Source organism: Corvus hawaiiensis, chromosome 1 (genome assembly GCF_020740725.1).
Source record: "Corvus hawaiiensis isolate bCorHaw1 chromosome 1, bCorHaw1.pri.cur, whole genome shotgun sequence".
NCBI classification, from domain to species: Eukaryota; Metazoa; Chordata; class Aves; order Passeriformes; family Corvidae; genus Corvus; species Corvus hawaiiensis.
The window spans coordinates 71665119-71683028 of record NC_063213.1 but is presented as its reverse complement, the minus strand read 5'-3'; the positions used below and the strand labels follow the sequence as shown (position 1 = coordinate 71683028).

General features: G+C 44.8%; 1 protein-coding gene across 3 annotated transcripts in view; it reads left to right on the top strand.

Moving 5' to 3' along the window:
• Window positions 1–17444, top strand: part of TNFRSF11A (TNF receptor superfamily member 11a) — a 28417-nt gene extending 10973 nt beyond the window's left edge. Inside the window, exons 1-10 of one of the 3 annotated variants that reach the window (XM_048310810.1) lie at window positions 1734–1818; window positions 2078–2141; window positions 2259–2384; window positions 2927–3070; window positions 4202–4295; window positions 4643–4737; window positions 5621–5728; window positions 7583–7635; window positions 9276–10128; window positions 14278–17444. In XM_048310810.1, the coding sequence (XP_048166767.1) occupies window positions 2330–2384; window positions 2927–3070; window positions 4202–4295; window positions 4643–4737; window positions 5621–5728; window positions 7583–7635; window positions 9276–10128; window positions 14278–14657 (1782 nt within the window). In that variant the 5' untranslated portion in view covers window positions 1734–1818; window positions 2078–2141; window positions 2259–2329 and the 3' untranslated portion in view covers window positions 14658–17444. Of the gene's footprint in view, window positions 1–1733; window positions 1819–2077; window positions 2142–2258; window positions 2385–2926; window positions 3071–4201; window positions 4296–4642; window positions 4738–5620; window positions 5729–7582; window positions 7636–9275; window positions 10129–14277 lie in introns of those variants that run through there. The other 2 variants (XM_048310802.1, XM_048310799.1) reach the window with 2 other exon arrangements.
• Window positions 17445–17910: the final 466 nt, after the last annotated feature.

Sequence of the window (17910 nt, the reverse complement as noted above, 5' to 3'; positions counted from 1 at the left end):
TTCAGCTGCCAGGCTGGCCCAGCTTTCCTTTTCCAAGATTGCCTCTTCCCTCTCCAGCGCTGGTTGTTATCCTGTGCCCCTCCTTGGAGGTGCTGTGTAAACAGGGAATGCAGTGTTTGTTCCAAAAATGTGTTATCTAATTGCAGGAAAGGTTCTGCTAATGAATGCAAAGTAAGAGACAAGGAAACGATGAGACAACAGAAGACTAGACTCTTAATTTGACCTGGAATTGTTGTAATGATTAAAAAAGGGGCTGTAAGTTGTTCATACCCTGCAAAAATATGAAACTCAAGAACTCTGACTTGTGCTACTTTTTCTGTTCCAGACACAGCTAACACAGTTTTGATAAACAGAAGTCATGCACCAACCCATGGCTCAAACTCCAAGCCAAAAGGTGGTCTTTAAAAAAAAAAAAATCAATCTTTTTTGGTCATCTTTAATTTACAAGATGCTTCCCAGCATTAGAAGAGGGCAAGGTGCTTAGGGAAAACTATTTTATTTTTAAAGAGATTGCTATTGCTTAAACTAGAAAAGGAGGAAAGAGAAGATGTAAGGACTTGGAGGAAACAAGGGGAGAATGCTAACTAGAGGAATGGGAACCAGTACCAGCAGGCACAGGGTTATCATGTGCTATTAGGTGGCAAAAGCTCCCTTTAACCAGCAGCAGAAGCTTTATTGCAGCTTTGTCCAAGTCAATGAGGTTTTAAGAGCTGTATCCAAGAGTGAAGGGTTCCTTGCTACGGGCTCGATTTTGAATCACCTTATCTAATTGCAAGATCAACAACTGGTTGTGACAGTGTTGAGTTTGCCTTGAGGACTCTGGGCTGCCAGAGCAGGGTCAGGGAAGGGCTGGGCACAATGCTTGGCTGGCCAGGATCTCCAGCACAAGCCCTGAAGCCTGGGCTGTGGGTGAGCCCACTGTGTCTACAGGCAGCTGAGAGCTGGGGCGGGCTGCAAAGGCCCATGAGGGCCAGAGGCAACCCTGCTGCCCACTTTGCAAATGCCCTGTCATGTACCCATTTCAGGTGGTTGGGTGGGGGGCATGGTTTGTGTTGATTTGTGTTGGTTTTGTTTTGGGTTTTTTGAGACACAAAAAGCTGTTGGCTTAATTGCATCACCTTTCTGGATGGCTGCCTCAGTTCCATGAGACCACCTCTGCAGGACAACAGTGGGAGCCATAAAAAGCTGCAAAATTTAAGTCCAGTATTTTATGGGACTAGCCAGGAACATTTGTATCCCAGTGGGAAGTTGGGAACTTCTTCTTTTTCAGGAATATAAATCATTCACCTTGCTTGTTTGCTTAATGCTCGACATTAAAACTGGCAGTTTCCCAGGTCTTGATCTGAGGTAATTCCTGTGGAAGAGACTACAGAGGTATCTCTATGCCTTTTATTTTCTTTACAATTCTTTTAAAGTTGTAGATTTTAAATAATAGAGTACTGTAAGAAAAAGTTATTTAGCAGGCCAAAAGTTCATGACAATTTGCAAGATGGGTTATTTATTTGTCACCTGGCTCTATTAAAAGTCCTTGTGTCTACAGCGTCAAGTACATACCCTTAGCATGTCTACAAAGCACCTTTGAATTCACAAATGTTGGGTAACTTTTATTGCTTGGCTATCCACAATGCTATACAGAAGGAAAGTCTTCCTTCTCTCTGCCAGCACCATGACTGGGTAGGTCTGAAGTTCTCCAGGCGTATTGGTTCTCATGTCCTCTCTTTCCTTCCCTGCTCCAGTTGTCACTACAAATCACTCCACCATGTGAAAGTGAACAACACTATGAGTACTCTGGACGGTGCTGCAGGAAGTGTGAGCCAGGTATGTGAGTGCTGACTGGGCTGTGAGGCTGAGAAGCTCATGAGGAGCTGCTCTGTGGGTTGCCGGTGAGGCAGGCGGCTCTCGTGACTGCTGATGGATTGGCACATGCCCTGCAGGTGCCTGATCTCAGGCTTACAAGTGCCTTCCTAGTGCAGGAGTACTCCTGCTGGCCTCAGCAAGGGCCACAGCACCTGCTTTGTTGGAATAGCACTTAACTACTGCGGGAGATGGAAAGCAGCTCAATTCTTGTGCTCCCCAGGCCATCCACTTCACAGATGTTTCAGTGCCAGACTAAGTGGAGACCAGATTGACAAACTGAAAAGGTACAGGAAGAAATGATTGTCCGCAGCAGTGTTAGCGCCCAACCTATTATTTTTGTCCTCCTTAGACAGATGCTCTGCAGCTTCCAGATGACTGACTTGTCCTTTCCTCAATCACAGGGAAGTACTTGTCTGCTAGATGCACTGCTACTTCTGATAGCGTGTGCCAGCCGTGTGGCCCAAACGAGTATATGGATGTCTGGAATGAAGAAGATAAATGCTTGCTACATAAAATATGTGATCAAGGTGAGCTGTTCATACTACAGAACCTTTTAATCCCAATTAGTGAAGCGTGAAGATGGGAAAGTGGATCTAGGGAAGTTGCTTTGTTCAGGTGCCCAACACTGAAGGCTGAGCTTGCAGAAGAGCCTGGGAGAGGAAGAGGTCCTCATACAGCAGAGATTCTGTGCTGTGCAGAGCACCATGACTGCAGTCTCTGTGCTGCTGATAGTGATTATCTTCACTGGGGCCATTCACCCTTGTGAGCTGATTTTAGAAGTTGTCCTTTTGCCCAGCACACTCTGCATTCACTTCCCCTAATGTGTTTGTCTCACCCTTGCAAATGCTGTGTTTATTTTCTACACAAGCCACAAGGAAATGTATTGTTCAGGAGTGCAATTGGTGAGGCGCCCTGTGCTGATCAAGGGTCTCCCGTGCTGCCTGAAAGACACCATTTCCTCTAACATGAATGGTTTTGCATCTGCCATTCAAGCAAAGCAAGTAGGTAGTTCAGAAACTTGAGGCTTGTTATCAGAGAGATTTTTACTCTCATCTGCTTTCTCCTGTAGGGAAAGCCTTGAAAGAAGTGAACCCAGGGAACAGCACGTTCCAGCGGCAGTGTGCTTGTACGATGGGCTACCACTGGAATGAGGACTGCGACTGCTGTCAGCGGAATACCATGTGTGCTCCCGGCCTCGGAGTCAAGCCTCCTGGTAAGATACAGAAAGGGGAGGTACAAAATGCCCAGCTCAGGCCTACTGGATGAGGCCAGCATCGTGTGGGTTGTGACATTAGGGAGGGTACTTTAGACTCTCAGAGGACTGTCAGCAGAAGATGCATGTCTGAGTTGTTACTACTACTGCATATAACCCTCCTGGACTGTTCACATTTTGAAGGCTTCTGCCTCTGTAGTTTAAATAGTATCTTGGATCAAGTGACTTCTGCAAGATGTCATGCGGACATGGCAGTAGTTGCAAGGTGTCCAGTACATTTCTGATGTTTGCTGAGGTGTCTGACTGTGGGTCACTAGGTCATGGGTCGCTCCCGTATTCAAAGAGGCACTCTTTTGGGGGTTGTTCCTGAGGTCCAATTTTGCAATCTGGTTTTGTGCAGTGACTTTGCTTTGCCATTTTTTAATGTTATAAGCAAGTTAAAAGTGATTAACACTTTTCAGGTAGCTCATGTGTTCTGTTTTAGCAAGTATTCTGTTTTGTATGGCTAGTAATGCAAAGGTTTATTAGAGACATTTAATTTCCTCTCAAGTCTAATTAAAATAAGATGCAGGTGTTTTGTGGGTAGAAAATAGACAGTCAAGTTCAGAATTCTAGTGAACACTGGGAACAGCTGCATCAGGCATAAGGAACCCCAAAAATACAGCAAGTAATAGAGTAACAGAGGAAGAAATGCTGTATGGGCCTGGAGGACAGTTGCTGTTTTTTCTCCAGCCTAGCAAAGCCTGATACAGCATTTTGTTTACTGTGTCTTCATAGAAGTGACAATACCAGTCAGCGTCACTGTCTGCGGCGCAGCATCATCGTGAGGGAATTGATAGAAGGGGAAGGATGTTAACAGCTGTGTGTTGTTTTACAATAACTGCAAATGGCTCCTGGTCATTTCTCATTTTGGTCATGTAGAGAAGTGCTCAGGTGAGACTTTCCAGGGCTTACATGGGACTCTCATTGCTGCCCTGATATAACCTAAGACCCCAGTCTTTAGGAAAGCTTTTAGGGCGTCTGTGGAGGGAGAGTGGAGCAAGAGGATGGGGAGCATAGTCACCTTCCTCTCTCTTGGAAGGAACCCACAGAAATTCATCTATGACATTTTTCTTCCTTTGCTACACACAGTGCAACAAGACAAGGACACAATGTGCATACCATGTCCCAGAGGCTACTTCTCAGATGTCTCTTCATCCACTGACGAGTGTAAATCCTGGACCAAGTAAGTCCCTGGGTGTTGTAAAAGGACCACACTGGCCAGAAGACAGGGAGAAGCTTGGGCAAAAGCATTTCTCAGTGGGGTGTTCCAGGCTGCCTGTAGAGCCCACGGAGCATCAACGTTGGCTGTGCAGTGATGAAAGCATTCTCAGGCTGAAGCTTGAATTCTCCTTAGAGGAGAACAGGAGAGAGCAGTGACAACAGAACTACTGAGCCAAAAATAAAGAAAGTATCTGAGGCTCTTAGGGGTGGAGAAATGTGTTTTACAACAGAAAGTACTGCTCTGCATAAGCGTAGGAGGCACAACAAGTTTCCTTGAGAGAACCTAGCTTCTTTGTCTTTCTTTTTTAGCTGTACAGCTCTAGGAATGGAAGAAAGCACGCCTGGGACTGACAAGTCTGATGCAGTTTGTAAAGAACGGAAGATGCCTGAGCCATCAGAAGATGGTTTGTGTCCTCATACAGATTGTCTGTTGGAAAGTAGCAGGGAGGAGGAGCGATCTGATTACTAGAGGTTTTGGCTGGCTTAAATCCATTCTCATTGTGGGTGACTCTAGGGAGAGCAGCTGTAGACCAAGAGAATGCTCTTGGAAAATCCCACCTTTAAAAGTTGCTTCAGACCTGGTGACTCTAGGGCCTATATCCACTACTAAGATGAGTTTTACACCTCTCACCGAAACTGCATGGCAGCATTGCTGTTATAGCCATGTTATACCCATGATTCCATCATGTTTACAGCTTGTTCATTTTTATGTGCTTTCCACATACACATTACATGTATAAAGAGTAGCAGCTCCTCTCCTTGCTTATTTTATAGCAGCAGATACAGTCTCAGCCTAATCCCTCTCAGATATCTCTTCTTGCCCACTGTCCATTTCCTTCTCCAATGTGGATATGGTACCAAGGAGGTTGCTTTCCTGGCATGCAGTGATCCATCATAACCTGAGATAAAGGACAAATTTTTCCACCTATATCTATAGTCTCCACAAGATGTATGTCCTCTGTTCCCTGAGTGAGATCAACCTCAGCCCCATGGCTTGCTGGCAGCTTGAAAGGGAACATTGAGAGAAGCCTGACCGGACAACATTGCTCTGTAACACCAAGATTCTGGTTTTTATGGAGATATCTTGGTACCTGGTACCTTCAGTGAGGCTGCTTGTCACAGAACTGCACGAGTGCTAGAGCTGTTGTTCTCATTATAGAAACTAAAGATCAAGTAGGAAGGAAAAACAACCCTCTGCTGTAGAAAAGCAGGTAAAATGAGCAAGGATTGTCATACTGCTGAGTGCAGGCTGCGTGTTGATGGCACTATCTTTTTCACACCCTGCAGGAACAAACAGGATCTTATACGTGTTGATTGTCATCTTGTTTTTTGTGACACTAATTGGCATTGTCGTCTTCATCGTATACTACAAGAAGAAGGGGAAAAAGCTGACAGGTACATCATAGCTAATGGTATTTATGAGTGTGACAACTGTGGCTCTCTGTGCACTCTGATTTCATGGGTAACCAACAGATTAAGAAGCTCAGGAATTACACTGGAAGGTCCATGCTATCCCTATGTCTGTCTATATGGATATGCTTTACCTAGCACAAAGCCAGGCTCCAAATTCTTTTCCTCTAGGCAGGCAGTGATTTACAGTGTATTATGCTTAACCCAGGGAGTGACCATCCTCAGGGCTATTTGACCATGTTTGGAAGGAGGAGGGCTGGTGCTGAGGGCTTTCACAGCAGCCTGGCTGCTCTGCAGCACCTGGCACAGCTGACCCCTTGGCTGAAGGGAAGCAGTGACACATATAAGTCCTGTCTTCTTCACCTTACTTTCCATTCTACCCAAAAACCTACATCTGGACAGGTGAAAATACGGATTTCAAGACAAAGGCCTGATGTGTATTTGAGAACATGATGGAGACAATGTTTTTAGCTGAAAGCTGAAGTTCTGATGAGGTATGGAAGGAATACTAGAAGGAAATAGAATGAATAGTTAAAGTAGAAAAATAGAAAAATCCTAGCCAAAGGCATACTGGATAACAGTGGGATGCTGAGTTTATTATTAATAAACTGGAAATACCTTCACATTCCTCCACTCTCTGTTAAGCCCTGGGTCTCTTTAGTGAAGGACATACCTCTATTGTTCTGTTCATTTTTAATTTTTTGCCCTCCTAAACATGGAAAGCTTTTTCCATCATTTCCTTTCCCAAGCGCTAGCAATTTATGAAAAGTGTTGGGAGCAGTGGAAAGGAAGACAGAACTCACTTCTTGTAAAGCATATTTCAGCCTGTGTTTTAGAAATAGGCTGCCTCTGCCACACTAAACATGGGTTGTGCTAAATCTGGAATTTCTGGGATGGGCTGGAGGAAATGGTGACTCTGCTCTCAAACCAAATACTTGCGATGCAGAGCAGGTTAGGGGGGAATGCAATTTCTTTGGTGTTTCTATTGCCCTGCTGCTCCGCAGTGACAGTCCCTCGCTGCCTTTGCATGGGGAATCCTGCTCACCTGAGCCTGGGAGAATTGCAGGCTCAGGAAGAAGCCCTTCCTGCTTGGTGTGGGTACTGGTGGTAAATGTGCAGACTCAACATCAGAGCAACAGAGTCATTGCTGGGAACTGGCAGTGGCTGCACAGCTGATCTATCTTCAGCCATGCAAAAACATTGTAAACTTCAAATGTACATGGGACTTGAGCCCTGCAAAGTCTCCTGAATGTATAAACACAAAACAAGAATTGCTCACTGTGTCAGTTGTTGCCCTAAAGCATGTTGGACTTACAGGTTTTCCTTGGGAGATATTCTAAAGAAATTGGAATGAATTTCCCCACTAAGCATACCCTGATTAAGTAGAATATGCTATATTTGAGCCTGCCATCCTGTGGTTTCAATGGCTTACCCTCTTCTCTCCAGGCTTCTCACTCCTGTCTGGGAAGGGCCTTTGGGCCTTCCATGTGACTTCTCTTGAAATAGACCATTTCTGCTGTGAGCGGGTCGTTGTTGGGCCAGTCATAGCTTGGTGTGACATATGACCAGGAAAGAAACCCCATTTGATGTGGAACACAGTTTAACCGTGGTCTATTTTAGGAGCTTGGAAACATTTGTTCCACAGAAATATATCCCTGTTCCAGTTACAATGAATCTTCAGCTAGACCGATGCTGGGACACTTGAACAAGCAGTAAAAACAGGCTTGCTGGTTTTATTTAATATGATATTGCGGGTTGTAAATGACTGTGGGTGTTTAGGTCTGTGGTTAACTTAAGTGCCTGCTATATGTTACAGCTACTCTTTTGTTTTCCCTACAGCAGATCTACAGAACTGGGCTAATGAAGTGTGCAGCCAAATAAAAGGAACAAAGGTAAAGTCAAAGATGGTGGCATTTTCTCTTTGGTTTGTGTTTTCCTCATGACATTCCTGACACCCCTTCTGAAGCAGACTCCATGGTAAACTTTGGCTAGAAAACAAGTTTTGAGTTCCTCAAAAATTGCTCGCAGCTTTGGCTTTTTCAGTCTGGTTTTCTGTAAATGTGAGGCATGTGAAATCACCATTCACAAATAGCTTCTGAACTTGCTCTCTGGTTTCAGCCAGTTTTAACAGAGATAAAGGTCTCGTGATTATTTAGTATTTATGACGAGAAAGTTAAACATGAACCCACTGGTTGCTGAATACCTGAGACTGCCTAGGAGAGAGCCTATCTAAATTCTAAGTGCAGGAAAAGCTTCAGCTGAGTTTGCCCCTTGTTATATACCAGAGTGCTCACAAGGAAGAAACCTGGATTTGGGTCTATGCCAAAAATGCCAGGCATGCAAGGCATTAAACACAGAGCCATCAGCTGAAGAAACTGGCTGTTTGACTCCTTAATTCTAGGGAGGAAGAAATCCTGCTTGTGCATTCCAATATGAAATAAGTAGGAGCTTTTGCTCTGGAAGTACACCAGCCCCATGCTTGAAACACTCAGCTGGTGGCACTGGTTCAAGTTCTTGTGCACAGCCTGCTTGACACCATGGATGTGGATTGAGGTGTCCCAAGTGTCCCACCATCCCTTCTAGGAGCTGTGATGAGCTTAGCTGTTGAAAGACTCAAATTTCTTTGCGTAAAAGAAAAACCAAACATACCAAAAAAACCCACCTTTCTGAGCAGGCAGTTCCTCTTTTGTCTCGTAAGTCTTCATGCAACCTCCTGTCTTGGCAGCCGCTCAGATCCTCTGGGACAGAGGAGTGAATCAACAGCAATTAGTGGCTGGCAGCACTTACAATCTCTTTTCTATCCTGGAAGATCTGAACAGACACTAGAAATTAAAGGTATCAGTTCCCAAATACCCATCTTTAAAGCACAACTTGTATCAACTGAAGAAAACCCCTGAAGTACTTCCCAACCCTTTTTTTGGAGCTGCTACCAAAAATGTAGGTTTACTTTCTCGAGTACTGTGACAACATGATGTCATGGGCCTTTGCATTTGTTGTCCTAACCTTTCAGGTTAATACAACCTTGTGGTTTTTTCTAGCTTGTCCCGGAACTTCTGAATCAACCCAGGTTCTTTCTTCAATCATTGCTGATATTAAAAATTCAGCCCGCAGTAAGGCCTTCACAGATCAACAGCCCTTCAGACACATGCAAGTGTTTCCAAAACTTTATAAGCAGTTAGGTGGGTCTTACTAATGGTCCATAAGGAACAGCAGAATCCAGCAATTCTTCTAGATTTATTAACTCTTCTTAAGTGCCCTCAAAAAAACTAGGAATAGTTGTCTCACAAGATTAAATGTTATTACCCCCTAGGCCACCAGATTTTGTTCTGAACACCTGCTGAGCCTAGCATCACCAGCCACAGTTTTACAGAAGAATAGAATTACACTTCAAGACTCAAATATAGCAGTGCTGCTCAACCTCAGCAGCTCCACACAGAGGAACGACCATGATCTGCCTTTTCCTTCTTTGTCTAAAAAATAACTTTTTGGTGATCTCTTTATTAAAGACCTTTTTACTTTAACTTTCTTTCAGGAACCCCCCAGAGATGCATTTGTTACTGTGAACATCACGAATGCTGCTGTCCCCCAGACCTCTGAAGACACGTGTCTCCTGGGCCCCTCTGGCTCTCCTGTCCCTGGAAACTTGTGCTGCACCTCTGGTCACACTCCTTGCAGGAAAGAGAGCCCCAGCACAGAGCCTTGTGAGGCAGGAGACTTTTCTGTGGTAACCGAGACTGATGATTACCAATTCCCACCAGTTCCCACGGAAGATGAATACATGGATAAGGATCTCAATAACACTGATTATTTATCTTTACTAAGTCGGACTGCCAGTAAAACCGTGTCGTCATTTTCAGAACCAATGGAGGCAGGGGAGAATGACAGCTTGAACCAGTACTTTTCAGGTATTGGGAGCACAGAGAACATATCAGTCTCTCAAAGCTTTCACCCTCCCTCCAACACAGATGGGGCACACATTGCCACAGACCAGCTTCTTCAGAAATCTTGCCAACATGCCTACAGTTGCCTGAAGGAAACAGGCAACAAAGACACAGATCATTTTGCAACAAACTGTGACTCGGAGAAGATCTGTGCGAGGTGTGGCATTTTGTACAGAGAATCTCCCCAAAAGTGTAGCAAACCCTGTTGTTCTGTGGCTGACAGCACCTCCACCTCCCCAGAAACTGGTTCCTGTGCACAGTGCACCTGTGGTTTGAATTTTCTCTCTGCTGGTCAGAGCTCTCTAGCAAACGATCTTGGTATGGAAGATGCATCTTCAGATACTACCAACATGAAGCACCAGAACACGAACAGAAGCACTTCAGGGACACACAGAAGCACTTCAGGGACAAACAGCAGCACTTCAGACCTCCCTCCAGCATCTGGTAAGCCCATTAGGCTTCACCCATACTCAGTTGTGTAGGATTATTCTCTTTGCTAGCTCAGTAGTATTCAGAGGATCTGATTTAGGAGAAGAATAAAATGATCCTATTTCACTTAATTGCCCTGAAGCTAGTCTGAAAAAAAAATCTGAAATGTTAAGGCCATTTGGTTTGTATTGAATTCTGCAAGAAGAATGAGCCCAGCAAGGGAGCATTGTCCCACCCTGATCTAACCAGCAATGCAGAACCCACCTTTTGGCTGTCACTGCAGAGGCCAGGCAGTTCTGTTAGCAGGTGTGTGTATTGGAGAAAACAGAGAAAGAAGACAATAGAGGAACGTAGAGGCTGAGCTAAGGAAGGATGCATAATGCTCAGGCAGATACTTTCCATTCACCAGTGTCCACACACATTTTTGCCATTAGGTTTAAGTCCGGTTACATTTATACAGTGGTCAGTGAAACTCCAGCTGGAGCTGTAAATTGGTGGCTGTGACTGGGACTAAGAGATTATCTACAATTTTCTGCTTATAGCTCTTTGTTTTTATTTGTTAGGATATAAGCGTCCACATAAAATAGTTTCATACAGACACTGTTTCTCCATACACATATGCTTTGTCCCCTAAACAACTCTGAAACACTGATTAGTTTATGCAGAGTAAATATATCACAACTGTCAAATGAAAACAGGGGAAAAAAAATCACTGAAGCAAAACCAGCAGAAGGGAAGTTATGTGCCTTCTCTGGATGAAACTTTCCTTCCCCAGACTTCTCTTCAATATAAAAGTCTGCAATCTGCTTGTCATATGTTATTAGTCATTTTAGATTATAATCTCGTAAAGTTGGATGCTCTATTTTTATTTATATCAGTGCACTGCCAAGCATAATGAGACCTTAGTGTTGAGTGGGACATCCAAGTATTACTGTAATACCCACAGCAGTTGTAAGCTGTTGCCCTTCTTTAAAACCATGTCATGCCTTAAATTTCTTACGGAGACATTCTTGTCAGTCTGCCAAAGCCCCAAAACAACACACTTGAAGGCCCTTCTTCTCTCAACATGCATTCCATATGGGAATCTGAAAGTGTACAGCATTCATCTTCTGAAGAGCAGAAACTTTCTGCTGCTTCAGTTCCCTGAAATCCTGACACAGTTTCACAGTCTGGTCTATATAAATGCAGCAGGAGTAAAGAGAACACAGATTATCTTTTTTGTTATTGTTGGAAGGTGACTCTTGAGGTACAACTGAAAGTCAAGTTATATTTGGTACTGCTTTTCTTTCTAAATATGACACGAAGAGAAAGAGAAAATGTTAAGGAGCAATAGAGCAAACAGGAGAGCTTGGATATAAGGGCCATGCTATCAAGTGCCATCTTAGATCTGCAGCATAATTCTTTTTATGGGATTTTCATTGTGCCTGTGCCTTCGTATGTGTACATGCTATAGTGCCATCTGGTGAAACCTGAGCACAGATACCGTGCTCCTAATTTGCCAGTTTTTACTCATGACTGCAGGAAGATACTGACAGAGCTGTGGGCAGCATCAGAGCGTGGGTTAGTTGATCTGTGGGTAACCTGGCTTGCTGGCAGAGTAATTTTTCTGCCCACAGAATGGCCGTGGCCCCCCTGGCAGTGCCTGGTTGCATGAGGACTGGGACAGGGCTTAGCCATAGGTTCCTCACTGAAGTACCCCAGTCCCACCGGGGCTGCACGTGTGGATGCATCAACATCTCTCATTTTGCTAGACCTTGTGACATGCCCAGATGGAATAAAGGTGCATGTAAAATAATTTTCTGTAAAGCTTCTCAAAGCAACTGAAGCCACCAGGTTTTGCACACAGTTATGCTAAATCAGAATGGTATGGAAGAGGGTTGATGAAAAATGGGAGGAAAAAGACCATGGGAAATTCCATGAAGTTTTGTTCTTAGTTCATTAACACTCAAAATGACAACAGAACTGGTAAACTCTGTCCCTCCTGTGTAACAATCCTAGAAGACCAAAGTGAACCTCTGGACAGGTGTCCCTTCCAGGGGTCACCACTGGAGATGGAGGTAAGCCTTCAAGCACTTTTTCAAACCCCACTGAAGGCAGTGAGAACATGAAGGGTCAGTTCAGGCCCACCTCAAGGCCTGTGCAGGGCTACAGCATAACACATGAGTACAGGAAGGCTTAGCTGACTCATAGTTGGGACTGGATTTGCAAAGTCTTTCACTTCCAGATCCCAAACCAGCTTGGTTTGGCAGTGACGAACAGTTCTCACCACCTAGAGGCCATTAAATGTCTCAGAGAAAATTATTTGCCTGCGTTGTTCCAGTTCATAGTACAATTACCACAAAAATTAATCTGTCTTTGTAATTAATATCAGATAGTCTGAAGAGATCAAAAGCCTGAAACGCTGCAGAGAACAATGCCTTCACTCTGAATGTGTCCCTTATACTTTCAGGTTGGAAGCACTTTTCTTGGCACAGTCTAGGAAGCTCTTGTGTCCATTTTTTGTGCTTTTGGGCCTCAAATATCCTTTTGTTTCAGCATAGTATCTTCAGAAAGCACAGAAGGTTTGCCAGCCACATTCAGCTAAACATTATAAATGTGTTAATCTGCCTTTTTTTTTCCCTCCCCACTGTCATATATACTTCTGAATTTTTGATCTCATGCTGAGCACTGCTAACCTTCATAGCACCTTTTGCAAGCGACAGGCAATCTGTTTAAAGACAAACAGTTATTTTTGTACTGCCATTATGCCCAAGAGTTTTGTTTGTGGCAAACAGCCAAACTGAATCAAACACGGGAAAGAACCAGCAGGGAAAATCTCCCGCAGAGAAAACCCTTATGGACACCTCATGTTAATCAACAGCACTTGGAAAGAAAGCAAAGAGCTGCCAGTGCAGTGGTTTAGGTGAAATAAATAAGATTGCTTAAGGAGGGCCTATTAGAGAGACACTCAAGTGCTGCCCAGGCTCAGCTCTGAGCAGGCACAGATCCTGACTCCTCCACACAGCTGGAGACCAGTGCCTAGTGCTGGTGTGCAAACATCACCCATGGCCACTGGAAAAACAGAATTTCTCTGGGCTGGGCCATGCTTATCTGCAAGGAAAATGGGAATGTTTCGAGTGTTGAGGAGTGCAATCAAGAAAGGCACAAAATGTCTAAAAGGTGTCAGATCAGTCTGCAAGTAATGATGAAGTGAAGCACAGCAGGAAAAACATTTCTTAGTAAGTGTGTTCACAGGCCAGGAAAATTTTGTTTACTTGGTTTCTTCAGCTTGTTTCATTTTCAAACTTTAACAAGCCTGTTAGTTTGATGTTGGAAGTTTATTCTCGGTTATTTTCTTTCTGCTCTGAGGAAAGTTTATTAATTCCCAGAGCTTGGTCCTGCTGTCACTTAGGTCACCAGCCCAGTCTTTGAATAGCAGAAAGATTGAATTTATACTGAAAAATCTCTAACCTCAGGCAGACTGACTGAAACCATAACTCTGTTAAGTTGCTATAATATAGACTCTGTGTCTTCCCTGGCGTCAGTCTATATCTAGCTAAATCCAAGAGGGGGTTAGGTGAGTGCCAGAGTGTACCTAGAAGGATGATCTGGATTATACGAAATAATTGTATAAGCTCTGTGTCGTTTGAACACTATGCAACTGTGTGATCTGATGTTAAGTCTTTCATTATTTATTCAGTAAGCCTGCTATCTAACCCAAATAGTAGGATTGATTGGGGTTTTATTGCCTCTTTGGTAAAGAGTGTGATTTCTGGGACTCTAGGAAAAAATAAATCTCATAATCAGATATAATTAGCATTTCCTCACAAACCACAGGCAGAGGCAGATTGGACACAGCTTTGTGCATCAGGCAGCAAAGGGAACATGAGATCGTCGTTCTCTCTCTGGCTTCCCAGATCACAGCTCAAAGGGAAAATGTTTCCAACCCTTCCAGACAGGCTCCCTGTGTATGACAGACTTTGTCCTGAGGAGATGAAAATGGAAATAATGAAAAGGTCCAGTGGAAGGCATTGATTATAAGAGCATCCTCATGTCATGGGGGAAAAAATAATGGAACAAGAATAAAGCCACCACAGCAGATTAAGTTCACTGCACTAAGTGTCCACCTTGTGAGGGGAAAATATTAATCATGTGTGTCTTCTTTTCTACCCCCTCCTTTCCTAGGAAATGTGACTGGAAACAGTAACTCCACCTTTATTTCAAGTGGACAAGTAATGAATTTCAAGGGCGACATCATTGTTGTCTACCTTAGCCAAAACTCTCAGGAGGGGGCAACGGCCTCAGGGCCGAGCGAGGAGAACGTGGGCAGCCCCGTGCAGGAGGAGAACCTCAGCCGCTGTGAGACTTTCGCCGGCAATGCCCAGCACTACAAGGAGAAGTGTGCGGAGCTGCAGGGCACCCACCCGGCGGCGGGGAGCGGGGGGCCACGATGGCCTGGTGGAGCCCTGGCCCAGGAGCGGGGCCCGTCCTGTGGTGGACAAGCCTCCCAGCCTGTGCAGGAGGAGGGGAAGCTGGGACACTTCTCGGAGAAGGTGTTGAACTGAGGGGACACGGTGTCCTCACTGCGGGCCAGGGCACCGGCAGGCAGCCCCCGATGGAGTGTGGGGCTGCTGCCGTGCTGCCAAAATCCTGGGTGTCACGACAGACTGCGAGACTGTTGCTGCCCCTGGTGTCTCCTGGGAAATTTTACAGCTGGAAGGACCCTCATGGTGCACATGTCGGTGGTGGTGGTGCTCTGGGTGGAGGTGGCTGATGGGGACGGGCGCACGCGTGAAGCCGGGCGCGCTGCCCCTGTTGCAGAAGCAGCAGCTGGGCTTTCTCCTCTCCCCCAGGGGAGATGGGCTCCCTGCCTGCCCCCCATTCCCTTTCACCTCTCCCTGGCAAGTGGCAAAAGGGAGCTGGGATTCGTCCACCTGGGGACTCTGTGAGGAGGAGAGCACTGCTGGTCAGGTGCACAGGATGCTCCCAGAGAGGGGACGACGTGGCCAAGAACTGGACAGATGGGGGCCCCTGAACTCTGCCTTGGGGTTTCCTTTTTGCAACTAAGCTGTACCCATTTTGCTGGGTCTTGGAGGTGGAAGGAAGCCATGGTGCTGCTGCCAACCTTTGCCTCCCTGTGGTCATGTGGCAGGTGGCATCATCCCTTCTCATCTTTCCCCAAGGAAGCAGACACTCCAGTCTCAAACCAGCGCCAGATCCAAGGTCCTGGTCTGCCACTTACTGACTTGTGGGTATAAATAGGTGTGTGTAATGCTGCCACGAGCGGATGATAACATGCAAAATACAGCTGATGTGCCTTAAAAGCATATCAGATTAATCTCGAGCAAAGAGCATTTATAGTGACCCTGGTTCACCTCTGCCTTATTGCACCTCTCCAGAGGAGTTCAGACCTCTGGAGATGAGAGTGATGTGTGCCTGGTATACTGCTGCAGGAATAACATCACTATAGTTTTAAGACAAACAGCTGCTAGCAGGTGGAGAAAGGGTCTGTTACAACCAGCTGTGGATATTTCCTGAGTTACAGGAGAGGGAGGGATTACCCAAAGACAGAGAATTTGGTCAGGGTCAAACATTCATTCTTTTATCTGCCCAAACAATTTTGTCATTCCCTCTGCTATTTTCACTAATATGCAGAGATTTACTTAGATAGCATGAAGCTGTTTCCAGAGCTTGGCCTGTGTGAGCTGAAGTCAGAGTGTAGCCTTTGTAACACTGAAAGCTGATGAGCAATGGGACCAAAGGTTTGGCATTAAACAATAATAGTTGTTGTATTTAGAAGGGAATCTTGACTACTCAACTGGCTTTGGTTCCTGTCCAATATCCTGTAGCCTTCTCCAGCAGCCACTGTGGAGAGAAAGATAAAGGGAACAGAGTGTCAAGGAACTCCCAAGAGAAAAAGATAACATTTTTAATGATTTCCTGACAAAGGATAATTTTCTGACATTCTCCTGCAGGTATGAGTGCTGCAGGAATCTATCTGCAGCCAGAGCCTTCAGGAGGGCAAGTGCTCTTTTTCCTGCCAGACGGCAAAGGGATCTCTTACCTAGTGTAGTTTTGGGTTCCCTGATGGAAAAGGTCTCTGGTCAGAAGGCTTCTCCTCAGGAAGGTTTTAAAGCTGAGGGGTTCACTGCATAGCTGCAATGTTTGCAGTAGTACTGCTCTGTGGGGAAAGAGCACCTATAAAGCTGACAAGGTGATCACTGTGTCACAATGAGCTTCTCATGCATAAAACAAAAGGATGGACTTAACCACCTTCACCTCTCAGGAGAATAATTCTGCATTGTTTATATATCTGGGATGTAAAGTTCAGTACAAATGTGCAAGACCTTCTCTTGGGTGACTGGCAAAAAGGGCAAATGAACAACCTCACTTTCACCCAAGTCTCACTTTCACCTCTATGTGGCCTTCAAAAAACTAGATCACCCTAGCCTAGACTCAGCCAGGCAGGTAGATTGTCCCATTCAGTGATGGCCCAAGCTACCTCTGCCTCTCTGAAGGTGTGTAACTGAGGCTCTCTTATCTGTGGTATTCTTTTTTCTTTCCTGCTGGATCTTTTACAACCTCTTTCTAGCCTCTTCTGAAGTAGTTCTGCATCCCCTAGGCACTGGTACAATAGGGACAAGGAAGCAGAACCACCATCACCTTCAGGCAAGGTGGTGTAGCTATTTTCCCACTTCATCTTAATTTTTTCAGTTGCATTTTTCTGGAAAGCATTCTCCAAGGCATCAGCCCTGCTGGAAAGTGTCCAACCAGCCCCATTTACAGGACAGGCAGGACTGAATTCTTGTGCTCATCTCTGGGTAAATTACCTGTCTGCAGGTCTGCCTTCTTCTCCTTCTGCAGCTTCTTTCTTCCCTGGGTTTGTATCTGCCACCAGAGAGCAGGCTCAAAATCCTGGTTTGAAGTGAGACAGTGGGAATTTACGATGTGTCCTCAATGAGGACACATTTTTCACTCATCGAATTTCAGGTTCCTACTGAGCAAGGATTGAAACTAGGATCATCAGCAAGCATGAAGTAGTAAGTCCCATATGGCAAATGGGATGCAGATCCAGTTCTTTTTCTTCCTCTAGAGTCTATCCCAAAGTGAAAAAACAATATCACAGCCATTAACATGCTGCATGTTCCCTGAGTCTCTGCCTGACTCCTTAGACATGGATCCCAAAGGGACTTCTTTATCCTCGTGATTTCATTTGTCATCAGTTTGGAGCTGAGGGTGGTTTTTAGCATCTGTTTGTACAACAGGGACCTGTGCCTTGGGCACTAATTTGGAGGCTTCTGGCTGCTGTTGTAATACACATAATTAATGGTAATAAAAATCTGAAATATCTATTTGAGAAAAGGTGAAGATTTTATTTGAATAAATAAGGAAAATGAAATACATTAGCATATGCCTGTGCCTGTTTGAAAAAAAAAAAAAAGAAAGAAAAAAGAGCAAAATGTGAATATAATTACATTTCTAGTTAGGCTTTTGTAACATTTTTGTATGTTGAATTGTTTTAACAAGAAGTTCTTCCCTTCCACAGTGTGTGCTGCAATGCATATTCTGCACCTGCACTGAACCAGATAGGAGCTCTCATAGAGCTGGTGTGGTAATGCTTTACTGCTGAGAACTAGGCACTGATTCCAACTCATTCCTGAAGTCTCCTCCTCCACAGCATGCACTTTTACAAGTCTTCTAGTCTGAGGAGTCACATGCATTATCCTTGGTGAATAGACTAGATGTTCTTGAAAGTCAGCCACTTCAGACCTGGCAGGACAGGAGTAATTCTGCATATAGCCATGGGAAAGCAAGGGC